Source organism: Vipera ursinii (assembly GCF_947247035.1).
Source record: "Vipera ursinii genome assembly, chromosome: 1".
Taxonomy (NCBI): domain Eukaryota; kingdom Metazoa; phylum Chordata; class Lepidosauria; order Squamata; family Viperidae; genus Vipera; species Vipera ursinii.
Genome location: NC_139512.1, coordinates 211,157,198 through 211,177,457, shown reverse-complemented (window position 1 = coordinate 211,177,457; position 20,260 = coordinate 211,157,198). Strand labels below are relative to the sequence as shown.

Genomic DNA, 20,260 nt, shown 5'->3' with positions numbered 1-20,260 from the left:
ACCCCGAAGGACGAGCCTCCTGCCCACCGGCTCACCCACCAAAGACCCCCTGGATCTCCCCCAACCCTGCCCAGCCCCCACAGGTGTCCCTCCCCACAAGCAACATTGAGATGGTCATGCCCACCCCAGCCACACCCACCCAGTGGCCTTGCCCACCCGGCACCCGATGATAAATAAGTGGGGTTTGAATTGCAATTTGGGCACTCGGTCTCTAAAAGGTTCTCCATCACTGTTCTAGCTCCTCCAGCTGGCATGGTGTGAGGGATGTTATGGTTACTAATAGAGTAACTATAATAATATAGCACAGTAATTATGGTAAGTATTTTCTGCAGATTACAGATATGTAATTGTGAAGTACCAGGAGGTCCAGGGTTATTTCTGCCTCCAACAGTAAATTTGAATTAGAATATGTCTAAGTGCTCAACATAATTGAGAAAGTTTTGCAAATAGGACAGAGCTGTTCTAAGATTTCATGCCCATTCCAACCCAAAAGGGATCTATAAAATTATAATTAAAATTGTTGGGGGCAATAAGCTGACTTTGTAATAATGCCGCTTGGGGTGTGTGTGAAAGCCCTAATAAGCAGGCATATACAAAGAATGAAGGCTACTGCTAAACTTGTAAGCCGCCCTGAGTCTTTGGAGAAGGGCGGGATATAAATGTAATAAAAATAAATAAATAAATAAATAAATATTGGCTAAGTCAGACATGTCAAGCACAAGGCCCGGGGGCCAGATCCGGCCCACAAAGTGGTTTTATGTGGCCCGTGAAGCCATCCTGGAAACAGTGAGGGAACGGCCCCCACTGCCTTGGCCCTGGCTCAGAGACCCTCCTCCTGCCAGAGACCCTCAGATCTGTCCTGCCCAGGCCCCCATAGGCACCCTTGATGCGAATGATGTACAGTAGAGCTGGCCATGCCCACCCAGTAGGCCATACGCACTTTAGCCATGCCCACCCAGGCCATACCCACCCGGCCCCCTGAGGGCAACCGCAATGCTGATGCGGCCCTCAATGAAATTGAGTTTGACACCCCTGGGCTAAGTGATCACTTCATGCTGTTATCACCATTGCTAGAGTAAGATCTAAGACAGACTTACAAATTTCCTGGCACTCATGGTTCAGCAAGAACCAGTGATACTTTATTGCTCCAAGCCTTCCAAAATATGTGCATTCTAGAATGAATATTCCTTAATTCCAAATAAAGACCAGGAAATCTTAGCAGGGCTGTATTTTCTAGAAAATTCCCAAGGCATCACAAAACCATACGATCCATCACTCCCCTGGTCCCAGGAGGTAAAATGCTATAACCAAATTATAGTGGCAATTGTCTCTTAATTCTAGCAAAATGCTCCTCGTGATACTGTACCTATCCCTATTAACAAGAATGCTAAAATCTATCAAAGAAACTAAAGCAAGTAGAAACTTCAGCAAAATCATCCAGCATCCCATTCTTCAAGAGCAATGGCTAACCATGTTCTGAACGGCTAACCATTCTACAGATATAACCCTAGAAAGAATTGTATCTGATGTCTGGCACGCATCTCTCTCTCTCTCTCTCTAGCAAATATATCAAACAGAAAAAAGTGTAGCAAAACAGATGATGCAGAGTTAAATCATCACTACTTATGTAATGTCAGCAGAATATGCTTCTGAAAAATGGAATTACTGTGTTTCATATTATAGATGCATATACAAAGCTAAACTGTGCTGTTCTGTTCTACTACCTTCGCTAATATTTTCACGTGCTAGCAAATGATCAGGTTTTCACTGCTTTCTGCTCACTGCTCCTCTGTAAAGAATGTAGAATAATCTGTTAGAGGATATTAAAAGTAATATAACAATTTACTTAAAATTGAATGTGCATCATAAGCAATACTAGATATATATGAAATAAGTAAATTAGCATCATAAGGTGTTCTAAATTAGTATGGTGACACTGGTCCTAACATTATGCATATCCCTCCATACCTGAAGTATGATCTGGAAGTAAAGAAAAAAATTAGCTAGTTTTTTTTCTAAAATCAGCAAGAATTCTAAAGAACAAAGTCAGGTTGTTCTTGCTTGGTTCTCCTACTAGCTGAAACAGTTGCAGTAATCAGAATCTTACTAACACAGAGTTGGTTTACATCTGTCTTGTTACTGTAGAAATTTCCACTGGCAGAATGAAAGCTAAACTATGTCAAGTAAGAAGAATACTTGTCAAGAGGATGGCAGAGCAGAATAGCTACTCATTTAAAAAGGTGTACATGAATTTGATTGCCATTCATGGCTGTGATATAACTAGATGGAATATACAGGTAGTCCTTGACTTATTATTATTATTTATTTGACTTATATACCGCCCTATTCCCATAGGACTCAGGGCGGTTTACAGGGCAATTAAAACCATACAATACAAAAGTTAAAATAAATTTAAAACAATAAATTAAATTGTAAGCCCAAAAGTTAAAACTTTAAAACCCAATTAAAAACCCCTCAGTCTAGGCCAGACAGCTCAAAGAGCCAAGTTTTTAGGTCCCGGCGAAATGAACGGAGGTCGGGGGCAGTCCTAAGTTGGTTCCAAAGGGCAGGCGCACCCACAGAGAAGGCCCTCTCTCTGGGAGTCACCCGCTAGCAATCCTTCACCGGCGGTACCCTAAGAAGGCCCTCCCTGTGGGAGCGCACAGGACGATGGGGAGTTAATGTCGGCAGCAGGTGTTCCCTCACTTATGACCATAATTGAAGCCCACATTGCCATTACTAAGCAAGACAGTTGTGAAGTGAGTTTTGCCCCATTTTGTGACCTTTCTGGCCACAACTGTTAAGTGACTCAATTGTTGAGTTAGTAACACGGTACCTGACTTCCCCATTGTCATTGCTTGTCAGGTTACAAAAGCTGATCACATGACCCTGGGATACTGCAGCTGTCATAAAAACATTGGCCAAGCGCCCAAAATCTGATTGCATGACCATAGGAATGCTGCAACAGTCGTAAATGTGAAAAACGGTCATAAGTCACTTTTTTCAGTGCCATTGAAACTTTGAAAAGTCACTAAATGGATGGCTATAAGTTGAGAATTACCTGTACTTCATATTGACTTTGAGTTCTGAGAAGAAAGCATTACTTAATTATTCTACAAGTATGAGCATACTAATGGTGCAGCACTGATCATTGTTTAATTTCTATTCTGCTTATTAAAAGGTTCTCAAGTCAGGTAAAATACACCTGAAGTATCCGAAATCGAGATCTACAGTGTTTTCCTGTAGTCTTTGCATGAGTTTCTTTTTCATAACATTGAATTCAATCTTCCCTGATTTACCTAAGCCACTTCAATTACCATTGGATGAACTTAATGTTAAATTGGTTAACACCATCAATTTAATTATTATAGTACCTGTTTGGCCTTGTATTTAAGCAACTATGCTAATTCTTTTTTTCTTTTAAATTTTTTCTTTTTTAAAATAAATTTACCTTTTTAAATCTCCAAAAATACAGGTGAAACTCAAAAAATTAGAATATCGTGCAAAAGTTCATTTATTTCAGTAATGCAACTTAAAAGGGGAAACTAATATATGAGATAGACTCATTACATGCAAAGCAAGATAGTTCAAGTCGTGATTTGTCATAATTGTGATGATTATGGCTTACAGCTCATGAAAACCCCAAATCCACAATCTCAGAAAATTAGAATATTGCGAAAAGGTGCAATATTCTAGGCTCAGTGTCCCACTCTAATCAGCTAATTAAGCCATAACACCTGCAAAGGGTTCCTGAGCAACAACAACTTTATTGATTAGCCCTTGGGCCATATCAAAGTGCAAAGTTCCAGCAACAAATTGTTACTAAAATTTGAAAAAAGCAATTTAAAATGTAATTTGATAAAATACAATTTAAAATGTAATTTGATAAAATACAATTTAAAATGTAATTAAAATAAAATACAATTTAAGATGAAATAGTAATAAAATACAATCTAAAATGAAATTGTAATAATGTACAATAATTTAAGATATAGATAAAATATGATAACATTATATTTCGGAGTCGCCCTTGCAATCTACCCCAATCAGTCCCACATATGCAGATATCAATTGGATCATTTTGCTTAAGTACTATGCTACGTTAAATGTTATTTTCAAGTTCTGGCCGGACATAAGGTAAGTTATTTTGATGTCAAGATCCCAATCAGTCATTCGTTTGGTATATAGACCAAGATACCTGTCTCTCACCCTCTTATACAGACAACATTCAGAGACGCTCATTGTACGGTATAGCATGAAATCTCCCATATCTGACCACGGTGTCAAGCTGTTCGAATCTCACTCTCGTAAATATATCTCCCTAAGATGTTTTGGGAGTTGTAACTTCAAATAACTGTCCACTTGAAAAGTACGTTTGTATTTACTCAGCCATTTCAAGTTACCCACCTTACTAAGGATAGCTATATCAGTTTGTGCTTCTATATCCTTAATTCTTTGGGCAACTCTTTTTTTAGATTATTCTCCTGTTACGCAAGAGACAGGAAGGCCACAGCTTCTTACAAAATTCGTTAGTTTGGTGATCCAGGAGATTTGTGATTGTAGTTTTATTTGCTCTAGTAGGCATAATTTGGGGAGTCTATCAGTCTCCATTTCATTAACTTTGCACCAGTAGTTATAAGCTCTAATTTTAGATAATGCCTGAATTGTATGAATTCCCAATTCAGTTCTAACTGCTGCAGCAGATGTTCTTGGATCTACACCCAAAATACATCTCAAATGCTGGGACTGTGTTTGTTCTAGGACTGTGGTTGAGCAAAGACCCCAAATTTCTGTTCCATACAAGAGCATTGTGGTAACCTTAGCCTTATAAACCTTGAGTAATGGAGCTAGGGACCCGAAGTCTGGAGGAAGAATGGAGAGGCACACAGTGCAAGATGCTTGAAGTCCAGTGTGAAATTTCCACAGTCTGTGTTGATCTGGGGAGCCATGTCATCTGCTGGTGTTGGTCCACTGTGCTTCATTAAGTCCAGGGTCAACGCAGCCGTCTACCAGGAGATTTTGGAGCACTTCATGCTTCCTTCCACAGACGAGCTTTATGGGGATGCTGACTTCATTTTCATTTTCCAGCAGGACTTGGCACCTGCCCACACTGCCAAAAGCACCAAAAACTGGTTCAATGACTGTGGGATTACTGTGCTTGATTGGCCAGCAAACTCGCCTGACCTGAACCCCATAATCTATGGGGCATTGCCAAGAGAAAGATGAGAGACATGAGACCGAACAATGCAGAAGAGCTGAAGACCGCTATTGAAGCATCCTGGTCTTCCATAACACCTCAGCAGTGCCACAGGCTGATAGCTTCCATGCCACGCCGCATTGAGGCAGTAATTGCTGCAAAAGGGGCCCAAACCAAGTACTGAGTACATATGCATGCTTATACTTTTCAGAGGTCCGATATTGTTCTATGTACACTCCTTGTTTTATTGATTGCATGTAATATTCTAATTTTCTGAGATTGTGGATTTGGGGTTTTCATGAGCTGTACGTCATAATCATCAGAATTATGACAAATCACGGCTTGAACTATCTTGCTTTGCATGTAATGAGTCTATCTCATATATTAGTTTCCCCTTTTAAGTTGCATTACTGAAATAAATGAACTTTTGCACGATATTCTAATTTTTCGAGTTTCACCTGTATCTAACTGCAATTTACTGGACAAAGTCTCTGGTATCTTTATTTAACTAGAATAATTTTAAAAGACAGGGTGAGGTGGAAATAATGCAGAACTTAGTTCCAAGTATACATGGATAGATATCCATTATCATAGAATAGAACGTGTTTACTTAGAAAAAATTGCTATTATGTCCTCTTAGACTCTCTTTAATGCTTAAAATTACCGGTATAAATAGTGTGGCTCTGCCAACTAAAACTGAACTCAGTGTAAGTGAAACTACATGACACTGATACATAATAAAGCTATATACAACAAGATGAGAATACTTGTATCTCTGAATGCTAAGGGTTCCTACACCTTTTATTTAGTTGTTAAGCAGTTAAATACAGTGAAGAAAACATTCTAAATAACTTTAAAACAGCAATATTATGCAATGCCCAAGATCAAATTTCTCACTAGCAAATTTGTCCCAGAACAGCAGTATATGTAAATACCTACTGAAGTTTGTCTAACATAATATGTAAATCTCAACTGTAAATGTTTGTAGGGCAAAAAATTTTCTTTTTTGCATGTAAGGATTCTGTAACAAATTAGATTACTATATCCAGAGAAAAGGGAGACCCTTTGCTTGTATGAAAATGCAAGGAAGATTAGGTAGGATGGATGGATGGATGGATGGATGGATAGATGGATAGATAGATAGATAGATAGATAGATAGATAGATAGATAGATAGATAGATAGATAGATAAATAGATATTCATACAACAGGCTGAATTAGATCAGAGAAGAGGTACTAGTTGTGAGAACATGATGATCCACTTAATCGTAGAGACAAGACCAATTAGAAATTTAAACTATCTCTACCAAGTGGTAGTACAAAAATGGCTCTCTTCAAGCATTTTATTTGTATTCTTGTTATGTTTTACCTACTGCAAATGAGTGCATGGATAATCCATACCTTTCACGATCAAAGCACCCTGGATTTTTAATTTGCTCCAAGGGGTGAAGGAGAGAGAGAAGGAACTGACAGCCTCTCAAGACTCCTTTGCAGTAACTGAAAGAAATCTGAAATGGTTGACTGAATGATCAACTGAAACTGCATTCCTGGTGAACAGAGTGATTCAACTGGCCAAGGGAACAAACCTGACTTGGTCAACCATACTGCACAAAAAGTACCACAAAGTTTCACCTTCTATTCTGATTATCATCAAATGAACCATTTGCTAGGAAGATGAAATATTCCAAATGAAAAGTGTTCAAGGCTACCCTTTTGCACTCACAGGCAAAGCAACCATAGCTGTGTATTATCAGCAAGTTTAAGCTCTCTTACAAAATCTTACTATTATGCAATAAAGAAACTCCATAATAGCCAGTTGCAGCTTTGTGGTCTGCATAAAAGCAGAGAAATAGAGCTGCATTATCAGCACTACAAAGCTTAAATTTCTAATTTAGAAATGCATACATTACAAATCTAATTTAGCGTTAACCAAAGGAAGTCTCTAAATCCATGCTTTAATATCAACATATATATATATATATATATATATATATATATATATATATATATATATATATATATATATATATATATATATATATATATATATATATATATAAAATATGGATTAAGGCAGAATACTTTTTTAAAAAAATAACATATCTGAAACGTTACTGAACTGAGTTCTATGTATTATATATTATAACAAATACTAAATACATTTTAAGATAAGCACATTAAAATAGTCCTCGATACAAGCTGTTCATTTAGGACATTTCTGCTTGCACATAGGAACTGCCTTTCATTTATGGTTCATTTTCTATTTCAAATGGTTCCTGGCATGGGTATTTTGGAGAGCACACAAGGCTGCAGCAGAAAACAAATAAAACAAGGCCCATTTTTACATGAACACTATTATCATTCCCTAGTTTTCCAACTCTATTAACTGGGAGATTAGAACTGGCGAATTTTAATTTGGGGGGAGGTAGTAAAGATACAACACCCTAGAGGGCTGGAACCAAGCTACTACTTTGCATATTATTCCCAAATCTTTGCTTTTCTCCCTATGCATTCTTCTGTGCTGATCCTGCCAGTAATCACATTTCAGAGTTTTATTCAGGCTAAACAACAGTTTTATAAAGAAATTACAGCTAAATAGGCTAGTGTGATAACATCAAGATTGCAGGATGTTTAGACTGAGTTCGTTTTTGGTTTTCTTGACTCATCATCATATACCTGGCATGCCAGTGGCAAGACCCTGACCAAAAGCCAAAGCTGGATTTGCTGCCGCAGCTGCTGCAAGTGACTCTGCCTGCTGCCCTTGCTGACTCTGATTGGGAGTCAGAGGGCGCTGATTTCCTCCAGTACGAAGAACCTACAAAAGACCAATGGCTTTCATTGTAGTTTTTCAAGTGTATAAACAAAAGAAACGAGCACTAGGAGTAGATTATTTTGATAGGAAATGTGTGGCATAAGAGGTGCAAGTTTAAGACACGAAGTTTTCTATAGTCCAATACTGCTAAACATAATTAAAGTCCACACATTGCAGTAGATAAGCATTGCAAACAGGTAAGAATTCCATTTTTATAGCCATCACTAGCCTTTACATTATGTTTCTTAACATTCTTAAAATTGCAGTTGCCAGGAAATTGGGATTACTAGGTTTAGTGAAATATTTACTCTCTTGGATCATTGCAGGTGTCACGCTTGTTGGCTCAAAATCATACAGAAAGAATTGTTAACGAATAACGAATAAACCTTTATTGTCAAAGTACAACCATGTATACATTGAGATTACCTGAGCCTCGCTTCGTGCTCCCACCCCCCAACTCACAGTGACAACACACCTCCATCTTATTACACCATGTGAACTAATGTGAACTGACAGGTAATAATGACCTCTTTCTTAGCACATCTTGACTAGTGCAAGTAACCCTAAGTACTTTTAACCATGGTCAACACTTGCCAATCACAGTCAATACAGATCAGGTTGAACTCCTGAGTATTGAATTAGTATTTTTACTCTACAAACATTTCAAATTATAGATAATTAGCATCTTCCACCTGTTATTCAGATGCAACTGAACATACAATATGGTAAACTACAAAAACCGCTGTTAGGGGTAAAAGATTAATAAACCTAATCTGACATGTGATCTAAACAATAATTCTTGAAAAAGAAACATTTTCATACACATTTATTCATGTGTCATCAAAGTTATTTTTTAAAATTTCTTTACTAGAGATTTATTTTCAATTGAGAGCTATTTCAAGAAAATGCTAACATTTTTGTCTAAGGCTATATATCCAATTATTCTTTATTAATTATCCTCATGAGAAATAAAGAAATCTCTCAGTTCTGATGTGTAATAGGAAATAGCATGAAACACAGAAGTGTCACTCATAAAATACTGTCCTTAAGGCTTTGTGCAGACATAACCTGATATACCGGTAGTCATTTTGCTTTAAAATCCGTATCACATGCAAATTTCTTGTGTTTTTCTAACTAATCATGAAGTACTGAATAGGTTAATAGTAGTGATCATTAATACAATTTAAAAATTAGTTTTAAAGCCTTCTAACTATCCTTCAATTAACTTATTACCAAACTGATATAACATTAAATCAAAGCTACCTGTGAAAAAAGGAATGAAAGGAGAAAGGAATCTAAGTATGATTAGGAGCCAAGAAATATTACATCTGAATGAGCCTAAGATTTACCACCTAATAACAGGCACTAATTTAAATTACAAGAGAACATTAACATGAAGTAATTAAAAACAGGCCATTTCTTTTAATAATGCAGTTAATTATGTTGTTCAAACATATTTGTATAATACAATTCCCTCTGAAATGCTGCTGAGACATCAGCAATATGTCATCAATACCTTGGTTAATTATATAAACTCAATTTTTGATGCCAAGAGACGTTTTCTGTTTCCAGTTTTAAACAGCAAATGCCACTTCTGTTTATACATGCAGGAATCCACTTTTTGACAATTCCTTCACCCTCTGCAAATCCTGAACTCTTCCTTGGCATGTAATAAAAATTGGTGGCCATCATACCAGCTAGACCAGGCATGTCAAACTGCCGGCCCACGGGCCGGATGCATCATGCCAAAACTGTGCCCACCCCATTGCCGGCAATGGGGGAAAAGTACCTATATGTCATGCGATGTCATGTGACGTCGCGAGTTTGACATGCCTGAGCTAGACAAACAGCCCTTCTAAAAATATGATTTCTACTTGTGGAATCAGCTTGGTGGATTTGGTATGGTTGTTGGCAGAGAACGATGGAAATGAGAAATAGTGTGATCCACAAATATTGTGTAGGGCATGCTAATAAATGAGATGTCTCTGTGATGTTCATATATAAATTAGAGTAGGGACCAGGTGAGAGCAATCAATAGCTTTCCAATTTATTTCCAAGGTAAAAGTTAGAGCAAGCCATCCTTCAGGTGGGTTGATTTCTGGTGTTGTGCCATTTTCTGATTTTGATCTTGGTTGCTATGGGGCACTGCTTTGTCAAATTCACACACACACACAAAAGCCAACATAATGCCCACGTGAATTCAACTAGCGAACAGAAAAAAAAAGAAGCTTTAAGTATGTCTGGTTCAAAAATCAATCGACATCATGGTTTAAAGTACACTAAAAATGGCAGAGCAACCTGAAGATGAAATACTCTTGAAGAATTGGAGATTTTGGACTGCTAAACCTAAGAAACATATCAAGCCATGTAGGAGTATTTCCCCAACACACCACATACCTCTCTCACGGACACACATACAGAGAATATATAGCTGCTAGATGGCAAAATATACAAGCAAAGAAAGATTTTGGCATGTCGTCTGGTTTACCTGCTGCTGTCCTTGTTGTGCCTGTGATGCAGCCTGCTGATTGGCAGAGCTGTTTGCTGCGGCGGCTGCTTGCTGTTGAAACAAATTGGCTGGATACACCCCCCACGGAACTCCATAATACTGAGGAGGAACAACTGCTGGCCCTGACAAAGAAAAGATTTTTATCAAAATATTTATATTTATACCTTCCAATGCTTTGGGAACAAAAGTAACTTGGCAATGCTTTGGTAAGGCCACACCTGGAATTCTGCATCCAGTTTTGGTCACCACGATGTAAAAAAGATGTTGAGACTCTAGAAAGGGTACAGAGAAGAGCAACAAAGATGATTGGGGGACTGGAGGCTAAAACATATAGGGAACGGTTGCTGGAATTGGGTATGTGTAGTTTAACGAAGAGAAGGGTGAGGGGTGACATGATTAGCAGTGTTGCAATATCTCAGGGGCTGCCCCAAAGAAGAGGGAGTCAAGCTATTCTCCAAAGCACCTGAAAGCAGGACAAGAAACAACGAATGGAAACTAGTCAAGGAGAGAAGCAACCTAGAACTAAGGAGAAACTTCCTGACAGTTAGAACAATTAACCAGTGGAACAACCTGCCTCCAGAAGTGGTGAATGCTCCAACACTGGAAGTTTTTAAGAAGAGACTGGACAGCCATCTGCCTGAAATGGTGTAGGGTTTCCTGCCTGAGCAGGGGGTTGGACTGGATGACCTCCAAGGTCCCTTCCAACTTATTATTATTACCTAATATTATTATAAATAAGCAAACATCACTACATATGTAATATCAAAATGCCCCCAAGAATAAACTTAAAATCCCGTCAACCAAAAGATGGCTCTCTTTTGTCCCTAACAGTTGAAAGCAATATGTGGAAGGTTAGTTTACAGTTAATAAAAGAGTACATCTGTAACATAAACTAGTCAAATTGAATCTTTTTACAATTTGATTTTAGTGAGACAATTATGTTTTTTTCTTTTTCCCATTCAAATCAATGTTTCATGTATAATCTGATACATAATATAAAAAGAATAGTTAAGTGAAGCTTTCCTATAATTTTATAAAGTTCTTGGTCATTTTCTACACAGGCATCAATTGAAGCACATTAGATAGCAATGCTTCCTAAGCAATCTTTTAAAAACTTTAGCGTAGAAAAACACAGCGGAAAATAAAAATCCATTTAATATTAATAATTATTTTTGTTTTATAGTACAATTTCTTCCAAAGGAGACAAGGTGGCATACAAAAAAGTAAGACTATGAAACCATTAATCCAAGACAATAAAATGAAAGCAGTTTTCAAAAGCATCAGGGTAGTCTGAACCTAAACAGCTATCTTACAAATACTTGGTTGAATAGGCATATCTTTAGTTGTTTAAAGCACAATACCTTGGGGAGAAAACCATATACTTAGAAGAAATAACCATTACTTCAAAGTGTTGGCAACTGGCTCACATTTACAGCTGCTTTCAACATCCCACGGTCATGTGACCCTGATTTGTAATCCAAAAAATGCCCAATTGGGAGAACAGATTTGGACTCAAGATGTGACCTGCTTAATGACTACCATAAAAACAGTCATCAAAACAAGTCTGGACATCTGGGAGTCTCGACTTATGACTGTCAGGACTTATCACCCAAAGTTTACACACACACCCCAATTGTGGTAGTAAGTCAGGAACTACTTGTACTGTTTATATAGTATTGATTGGAAATTATTAATTGTCTAATGTTTAGGTGAATTAAATTTTTAAAGAGAAAGAATGCCCATGTAACCCTTCTTCGAGAGTTGCACTGATTCGGCTTGCCTCCAGGTATGATTCAAGGTGCTACAAACCTCTCTGCAGCAGTGCCTACCCTCTAGAACACGGATGTCAAACTTGACGCATCACTTGACGTGTCACGATGTATCATGAATTTTTTTGCATTGCCGAAGCTGGGTTGGACACGGCCTCCGCATGATGCAACCGGCCCGCAAGCCGGCAGTTTGACACCCCTGCTCTAGAACAACTGAAGGTAGATTACAAGTTTTTTGCAACAAAATTACCTGACGGACTGAAGAAAAGAATACCAGATATCACACACAATTGACCGAACTGGTTTTATCCCAAAGAGAAATGCAAAGAACAACAGTAGTTTTATAATCAATATAACAGAACCTAGAAAAAAAAAAGGAAAGATGCACTGATTTGGGGGAGGATGTGGAAAAAGCCTTTGACAATTTTCAGTGACAATTCCTGCTGGCAGTATTGAATGAAATAAATCCTGCAGTGATGATTATGGCTAATAGACGCCCACTTTAACACTGCTTTAGAAATAGTGGCAGAAAAAGCCTGATGAAACAAATGAGAGGTCTCAGAATTTGTGGCAAGAAGTTATCCAAATAACATGGCATTATTACATAATCACAAGAGGGTATAAAATAGTTAATGAAAACAATCATTTTGGAGAATATTCTGCATTCAAAACCAAAAATCACAAGATTTTTAACACAAGGAGAAACCAATCTTCTGCAGGAAGCTCACTCTGTCAGATGGCTCATTTAATGAAATATCTTATTTTAACAGCAAACTAACTACAGGTGTTCCTCATTTAGTGACTATTGGTATTGGCAACTTGGTTGTTAAGTGGTTGCTCAGCGAAACAACTAGGCTTATGATGGTCAGCTTGCCTTTGTTTTACAGACCTGTGAAGGTTGTAAATGTAAGAACTCATCATAAAGTTGCTTTTTCATCACCTCTGTAACTGGGAAAGGTCTCTAAATGAGGACCACTTGTATGTTAAATTATGGCAAGAGATTAAAAGAGATCTTGAAAGGTAGAAAACTTCCTTAAAGTGGTTAGGATGAGTTACAATGATCAAAATAAATGTATTTCCCAAGATATTCCTAATGGCGTGAATCAGAATTTAACTCTACAAGAATGATAAACTGTTGGTAAGTTTATGCACAGTGGGACCCAATATAGAACAAAAAAGTCCTACATGATTCCAGAGATGATCTTGCTCTTCCAAAGTCTAAATAGCCTCATAAAGCAAGCTGCTTGTAGGGGATAACAGAGTCGATAAAATCCTTTGATTGCAGAACAGCAATTTTGGAAGGAACCAGCCAATAGCTTTATACATAATTATGGTGCAGAGATACCAAAAAAAGAGAAGAAGGTAGTAAAGGAGTATGAATCTTATTCTGCTTGTCACTGCTGACCACAAAGAATGATCAAAATTTAAAAGGACATATTATTAGACGAAGTGTGACAATAGCAGGAAACTCAATGAAGGGAATAATATGCTCATCTCTAGTGTTTCTAGGAAATGCTTTTCACGTTGGAGACAATTGTAGCAAGAAAAATGTAATTACAGATGCAGATATGGTTTACTCAGACTCTAAAAAGACAGCAAGAACTACTTAGTGAAGGCCAGAAGATATCTTAATTGATGTACTTACAAATTGCTAGAAAGTAAAATCAGGTTTCAGGAAGAAAGGAGGGATATTAAGAGAAAAGACAGGATTTTAAAACACTCATACAAAAACAGCACCATCTGTTAGGGCGTCTATGTAATTTTTTACTTAGTTATGTTATACCAAGAGAGAGCAAACAAAAGCTGTATGATAAAATGATGCAACGTTTTAAAGAAATAGTTACAACACTGTAATGGGAAGAATTACAGACTAAATCTACAAAATTCACACCAAGTTAAATTTAATTGATACAATATATTCTACAGCTGGTATACAACTCCATTAATATCTAAGATAGACAAATCTTACAGTAACAAATATTGGAAATGTCACAAAACCATGTGGTGGGCATGTAAAAAACCCACAAAAGTATTAGAAAGATGTACATAGCACAACACAGAAAAGTTTGGAATTTAGAAATGGAAATGAAATCGCTTTTTATTAGTTATAATGTCAGCAAAAAGCCAGAAACATTAGAATTTAATGAAAGATATGCTTACAGCAGTGAGAATGAATTGTGTTTAAAACTGGAAAAAAGATACAATTCTATCTGATTGGGAACTTAAGACTTTGAGTACTCAGCATGGCAAAACTAACAGTATAGACCAGGGGTCGGCAACCTTGGCTCTTTTATGACTCGCGGACTTCAACTCCCAGAATTCCTGAGCCAGCTATGCTGGCTCAGGAATTCTGGGAGTTGAAGTCCGCGAGTCATAAAAGAGCCAAGGTTGCCTACCCCTGGTATAGACAGACAGACAGATATACGCAAAGAATTTTAACCAAATTTAAGCAAGAATGGTTCCCAAACAAACATCACCGCACAAGGCAAATATAATCACTTACCATCAGGCTTCTAGGGGGCTTAAATGTCTACAATACTGAAAATCAGCAGATATACCAAAAAGGGAAAGTTAGAAACCCAATATATTTTAATTCACGCTGTACAAGCATCATTTGCCTTGAAATAATATAACAAATCCAGACTTACAGCATATAATATTTTAAAAAATAGAGAGGATGGGCAATGATATACAACGAACATGAATCATTATCTTATCCACCTAAAAATGTGAACTCCCTAAAGATTCAAATATAGGGAGGAGAATTTGTCTCATACTTTCCAAACATTTATTTAGTACCATACAATGGACACAAAAGTAAAAAAAAAAGTATGTTCTTATTTGTTAACCTGTCCTTTCAAACCAACAGCTTTCTTTAGCAGTGCTAATAGATTTATGGTTGATGTGCCAAGTTCTGATCGCCCATTTCTAGATAAGTGAAGAGATTCTAAACTGTAGAATGACTGAACTTTTCTCTCATTTAATATTATGCAACAAGATTTTTCTATGGGTACAGTATGAATGCACTGTATACCCTTGTCTCTCTGCCTGACTGTATTCTATTTCTGCACCCTACCTACTTCCTTATTTAGAATTAAGGAAGGACATATAAATTACTGACACTGACACCAATTTTCCCTTTGTTAATTAGGCTGGCAGCTGGCTTTTCTCTGAGTGGCAAACCTTTGATTTTCCACCCTCTTCCAAGAAGAACAAAGCAGACCACACCACCTAATGTACCTTCCCAATCATTCAGCACTCTTTTCTGAATTGTGCCCAAAACTCTTCAGCAATCCTTTCCTGATCTCTCAATGAATAAACACTGCCAAATTCAATTCATCTGTATTAGCCCACGTTATGCCATATTAATACCACATACCACTTTAAAACCATAAATCTTCCGACAACCAGAGCTGTATAGGTTCATTTTAGCTGTTAGCCACTTTGTACCTTTCTTTCAAATTTTCTCCCAATTCCAATTAATATTCTAGAGTTCTTTTGATAAGATTCCACCACTAAGGTCAACTCAATAGCCCTTCCTCTTCTGATGAGAAAGCTTCCTTATAAGAAACTATGCCAGATTCTCCTTATCAGCAAAATTGTTACAAAGCATTTGTTTGGGTTTCTAAGAACTGCCAGCAGGAATCTAAGGCTGAAGTCAGGCTATCATAAACCAAATACCGTAGTTTCCGGCGTATAAGACTACTTTTTAACCCATGAAAATCTTCTCAAAAGTCAGGGGTTGTCTTATACGCCGGGTGCTGAAAATTTAGGGACAGGGCTGGCTGGAAAACCTGGAGCGGATCTCCCATTTAGTCTGCGCAGGGAAAGCGGGACCAATTGGAGAAGAAGCTGCAGTCTGTGATTTTTTTACAGGCTGCGGTCTGGGCGTCTTTCCTTCTAAAGTTGAAGAGCAGCTGTAGTATATCCCAACTTGAAAGGCAGGCGGGGAAGGCAGCAGCCAGAGCAGCAGCTTAGCTCTAAGGACACATTTGACTCAGGAACTGGGCGGGCTGGCTGGAAAACCTGGAGCGGATCTCCCATTTGGTCTTTTTTTTTAAAATCCCATTTATATCCTGCCCTTCTCCGAAGACTCAGGGTGGCTTACAATTTAAAGCACAAATCAATGTGGTTAGCAATAGCCTTCATTCTGTGTATATGCCTGTTTATTAGGGCTTTCACACACACCCAGCAGCATTATTACAAAGTCAGCTTATTGCCCCCAACAATCTGGGTCCTCATTTTACCTACCTTGGAAGGATGGAAAGCTGAGTCAACCTTGAGCCTGGTGGGATGCGAACCTGCACTAATTGCAGGCAGCTGGTGTTACTTAAGGCTCTGCGCAGGGAAAGCTTTAGAGTGAATTAGGAAAAGTGAAAAAGTGAATTAGGAAAATAGGGAATGGTTGCTGGAATTGGGTATGTGTAGTTTAACGAAGAGAAGGGTGAGGGGTGACATGATAGCAGGGATCCAATATCTCAGGGGCTGCCACAAAGAAGAGGGAGCCAAGCTATTCTCCAAAGCACCTGAAAGCAGGACAAGAAGCAATGGATGGAAACTAGTCAAGGAAAGAAGCAACCTAGAACTAAGGAGAAACTTCCTGACAGTTAGAACAATTAACCAGTGGAACAACCTGCCTCCAGAAGTGGTGAATGCTCCAACACTGGAAGTTTTTAAAAAGAGACTGGACAGCCATTTGTCTGAAATGGTATAGGGTTTCCTGCCTTAGCAGGGAGTTGGACTAGATGACCTCCAAGGTCCCCTCCAACTTATTATTATTATTATTATTATTATTATTATTATTATTATTATTATTATTATTATTTAATCCACTTGCACTGTTTTATGTTTACATGTTTGATGACAAACAGCCTTATGTTTATAAGTGACAGTTTTCCTACTAAGCACCTGCATGTCATAAGCATTTGAATTAAAATTACCATATTAAAATCAAATCTGATGTTTTTTAATTTTTATTTGGTGTGCGTTGGAAGAGGGGTAGTCTTATATGGCGACTATAGCCCAAACCCTATAATTTAACAGGAAATGTAGGGGGTCGTCTTATACGCCAAGTCGTCTTATACGCCGGAAAATACGGTAATGAGTCTGTAAAGGCCTACATTAATTACACTGGGATATAGTAATCCAAATAAGGTTGTAGACCAAATATTTATTAAGAATAAAATTAGATGTGACCAAATAATTTGAATCAATGGATAACAATAGTAGAATAAGAAACTGGTTTACAAATAAACAATTGGAGGATAGGAGTTAGTAGAATCTGTCTTCTTCAGCCTTAAATGATATCTGTCTCCATCTAGAAGCTGGGACAATGAGAAAATAGACCTGGAGCAACCCTACGATAGCCTGGTCTATAGTTGTAATCCTAGGTTCACCTGGAATTAGTATTTAGGAAACTTATATGCCTAAAAATCATATAGATTAATAAAACTTTGGATAAATCATTCAGTATTGTGATCTGAATCAGCCTTCCAGTCAGCAGCTCCCTAAATAACAAACTCCCTTAGTTAGCCATACGGAAATCACTTAAGCCCAATAAAAAGTAATTTAACTATGTACAGATTAAGGTAACAATTTAGATGATGCTATCTATTTGATTATGGATTTTAATCCAAGAATGACGTCTGTTCTGAAATGTCAGGTTTGATACATTTTATCTGATGGTATCAATTTATAATTAAAATATTGACAATATCTCCTTCCTGTCCTGTCCCAATCTTGTGACATCATTCAAAAGGAAGACAATAAATTCCTAACATTTGCTTTAGTTTTTCTGCTGCTGAATGTTGAATGACGAGGAACGTGGGACTTGGGAGTCTAAGAAAACTAGTAGAAAATTAAAATTAAAATCTTGATTAAAATTATTTCCACAGACATGGACACAATAGAAAATGAACAGTCCTGAATGCTTTGATGTCCATAGTAAATCTGATATCTGAAAATCAAGAGGAACAATCTGACTCACTTGGGTGATGATTTATACATTTTTAAAAAACAAATATTTTTTAAAATATGCAACACTAGAGTTGTCTGAAAGCGGGATTGCCTTACCTGCTAAGGTAGCTGCGGCAGCCAAGCCTGCTGCTGTATACGGGTCAGCACCTGGGGGAGCAGCACTGATAATATAGGGATTTGGCACAAAAGCAGCTGGAGCCAAGCCTGCCGAAAATACACCTGTTACAGTGACAAAAGGTTCAATTTCACCAAAAACAGACACAGCACATAGTGTTGTACCACACAAGTTTTTTAAATGCTACAAGTTTGATGTGATTTCAGAGAATATTGGTAGAAAATTGAAAAGGCCTTAATTGTAACCGACAATTTCATTTTCACTGCCGATATTAAAAATTTAGTATTTTTTTAAGCTTATTTCACACTAGAACACACTTTCTAATAACATACTTTTATCTTGCCACACAATGACTCTACTTTGCACTTTTGCAATCTTCACTGTCAAGCACTGAGGTGCAAGGCTGATTGTATAATGTATTGCAGGCAGAAAGCAGTTCACGCAGTGCATGTCCAGCATCCACTAAAGATCAAGTGGAAGAATCTGGCACTTCCCAAGTTTAGATAATTCCTTCACTCCAACTGCAGCAGCTAAAGACACAGCCAACTATGACTGGTTAAGATCTATCAATCCTATGGTTAGTCTTTTGAAGAGGAAACAAGACCCCTTTTGCAGTTTGAAAAAAAGAATCTATTGTACATATTTCCGCTTATTTCCACTGGCAAAATCCTGAAATATTTCATATACGTATGTATGTATGTATATATACCAGCTGGGCGCTCTCTCTCTCTCTCTCTCTCTCTCTCTCTCTCTCTCTCTCTCTCTCTCTCTCTCTCTCTCTCTCTCTGTGTGTGTGTGTGTGTGTGTGTGTGTGTGTGTGTGTGTGTGTATTCTTAATAATTTTAAAACTACGAATCCCAGGCATATTTACTTAAAGTATAAAATCTTTGAACACTGGGATGGATAAAAAAACAGTCATTTATTGCTAAAAGATCATAATAAGCAATAAAAATAACTGTTTAAAGCATATCTACCTAATCTAAGCTTTCGCTGGTCCTCAGAGAAAGCATTGAAGGTTGGAAAAACCGTTGGTAAAGCGTCTGGTTCCACGCTCTGCTCATTGGCCACGTGATGGACCTTGCTCTAGCCAATCATGATTGTTCAGACTGTCTCGCATTGCTTCCCTTGCAATCCGGTCTTATTGTCCCCTTTTTTATCTTTCTCCTCCCTATCTGTTTTGGTTTGACTACCTTGACTGATCTTTTTTGTTGTTGTTGTTCCTCATCCAATGTCATAGCTGTTGGTATTTGTACTTCCTTGTTCTCTGTGTCCTCCTTCTCTACTCTCCTTGCTTGTGATTGGCTATTCTGTGCTATGCCTGGGTTTCCCTCCTGACTCCCTTCTGTGATTTCTGCAAACAGCTCCCCGCCCCGATTCACTTGCATGTATGACTTTCTTTCAATGCTTAACCGCTGATCTTTATCTGATCCCTGGACAGGCCACCCCAATGTTTTTTGTTTATTTAAATGCCGCCCTTGCTTTTCACTATCTGATTTAGTTGATCTTGCTGTATTTGGATGTGTGTTGGTGTGTTGCGGTACTCTTTCCTTGGTTTGTCTTTTTTTATCCATCCCGGTGTTCAAAGATTTTATACTTTAAGTACACACACACACACACACACACACACACACACACACCAGCTGCTATATATATTATGTGTATATGTATATGTATATCAGCTGAAATCCAGAACCTTTTTATCACAAACTTTAAAATGCTCACCTATATGCGGTTGCTGTGCTGCTGCCAGTGCATATTGCTGCTGTTGTGCTGCTGTTAACTGCTGGACAGTAAGAGGATTAGTCCTCTGAAATATCTAAAAGACAACAAAAAAGACAATAAGCAAAACGGATTTGATTTTTGAGTCACACATTACATTATT

At 37.7% G+C, this 20,260-nt stretch overlaps 1 protein-coding gene across 10 annotated transcripts in view; it reads right to left on the bottom strand.

The window, feature by feature from the left end:
- Positions 1-20,260, bottom strand: part of PUM2 (pumilio RNA binding family member 2) — an 85,414-nt gene that overhangs the window by 39,012 nt on the left and 26,142 nt on the right. For 8 of the 10 annotated variants that reach the window (XM_083376558.1, XM_083376562.1, XM_083376566.1 and 5 more), the window contains exons 7-10: positions 20,101-20,194; positions 18,360-18,482; positions 10,498-10,640; positions 7,874-8,012 (exon numbers count right to left, since the gene is read on the bottom strand). In XM_083376558.1, the coding sequence (XP_083232684.1) occupies positions 7,874-8,012; positions 10,498-10,640; positions 18,360-18,482; positions 20,101-20,194 (499 nt within the window). The remainder of the gene's footprint in view (positions 1-7,873; positions 8,013-10,497; positions 10,641-18,359; positions 18,483-20,100; positions 20,195-20,260) is intronic. The other 2 variants (XM_083376564.1, XM_083376565.1) reach the window with 1 other exon arrangement.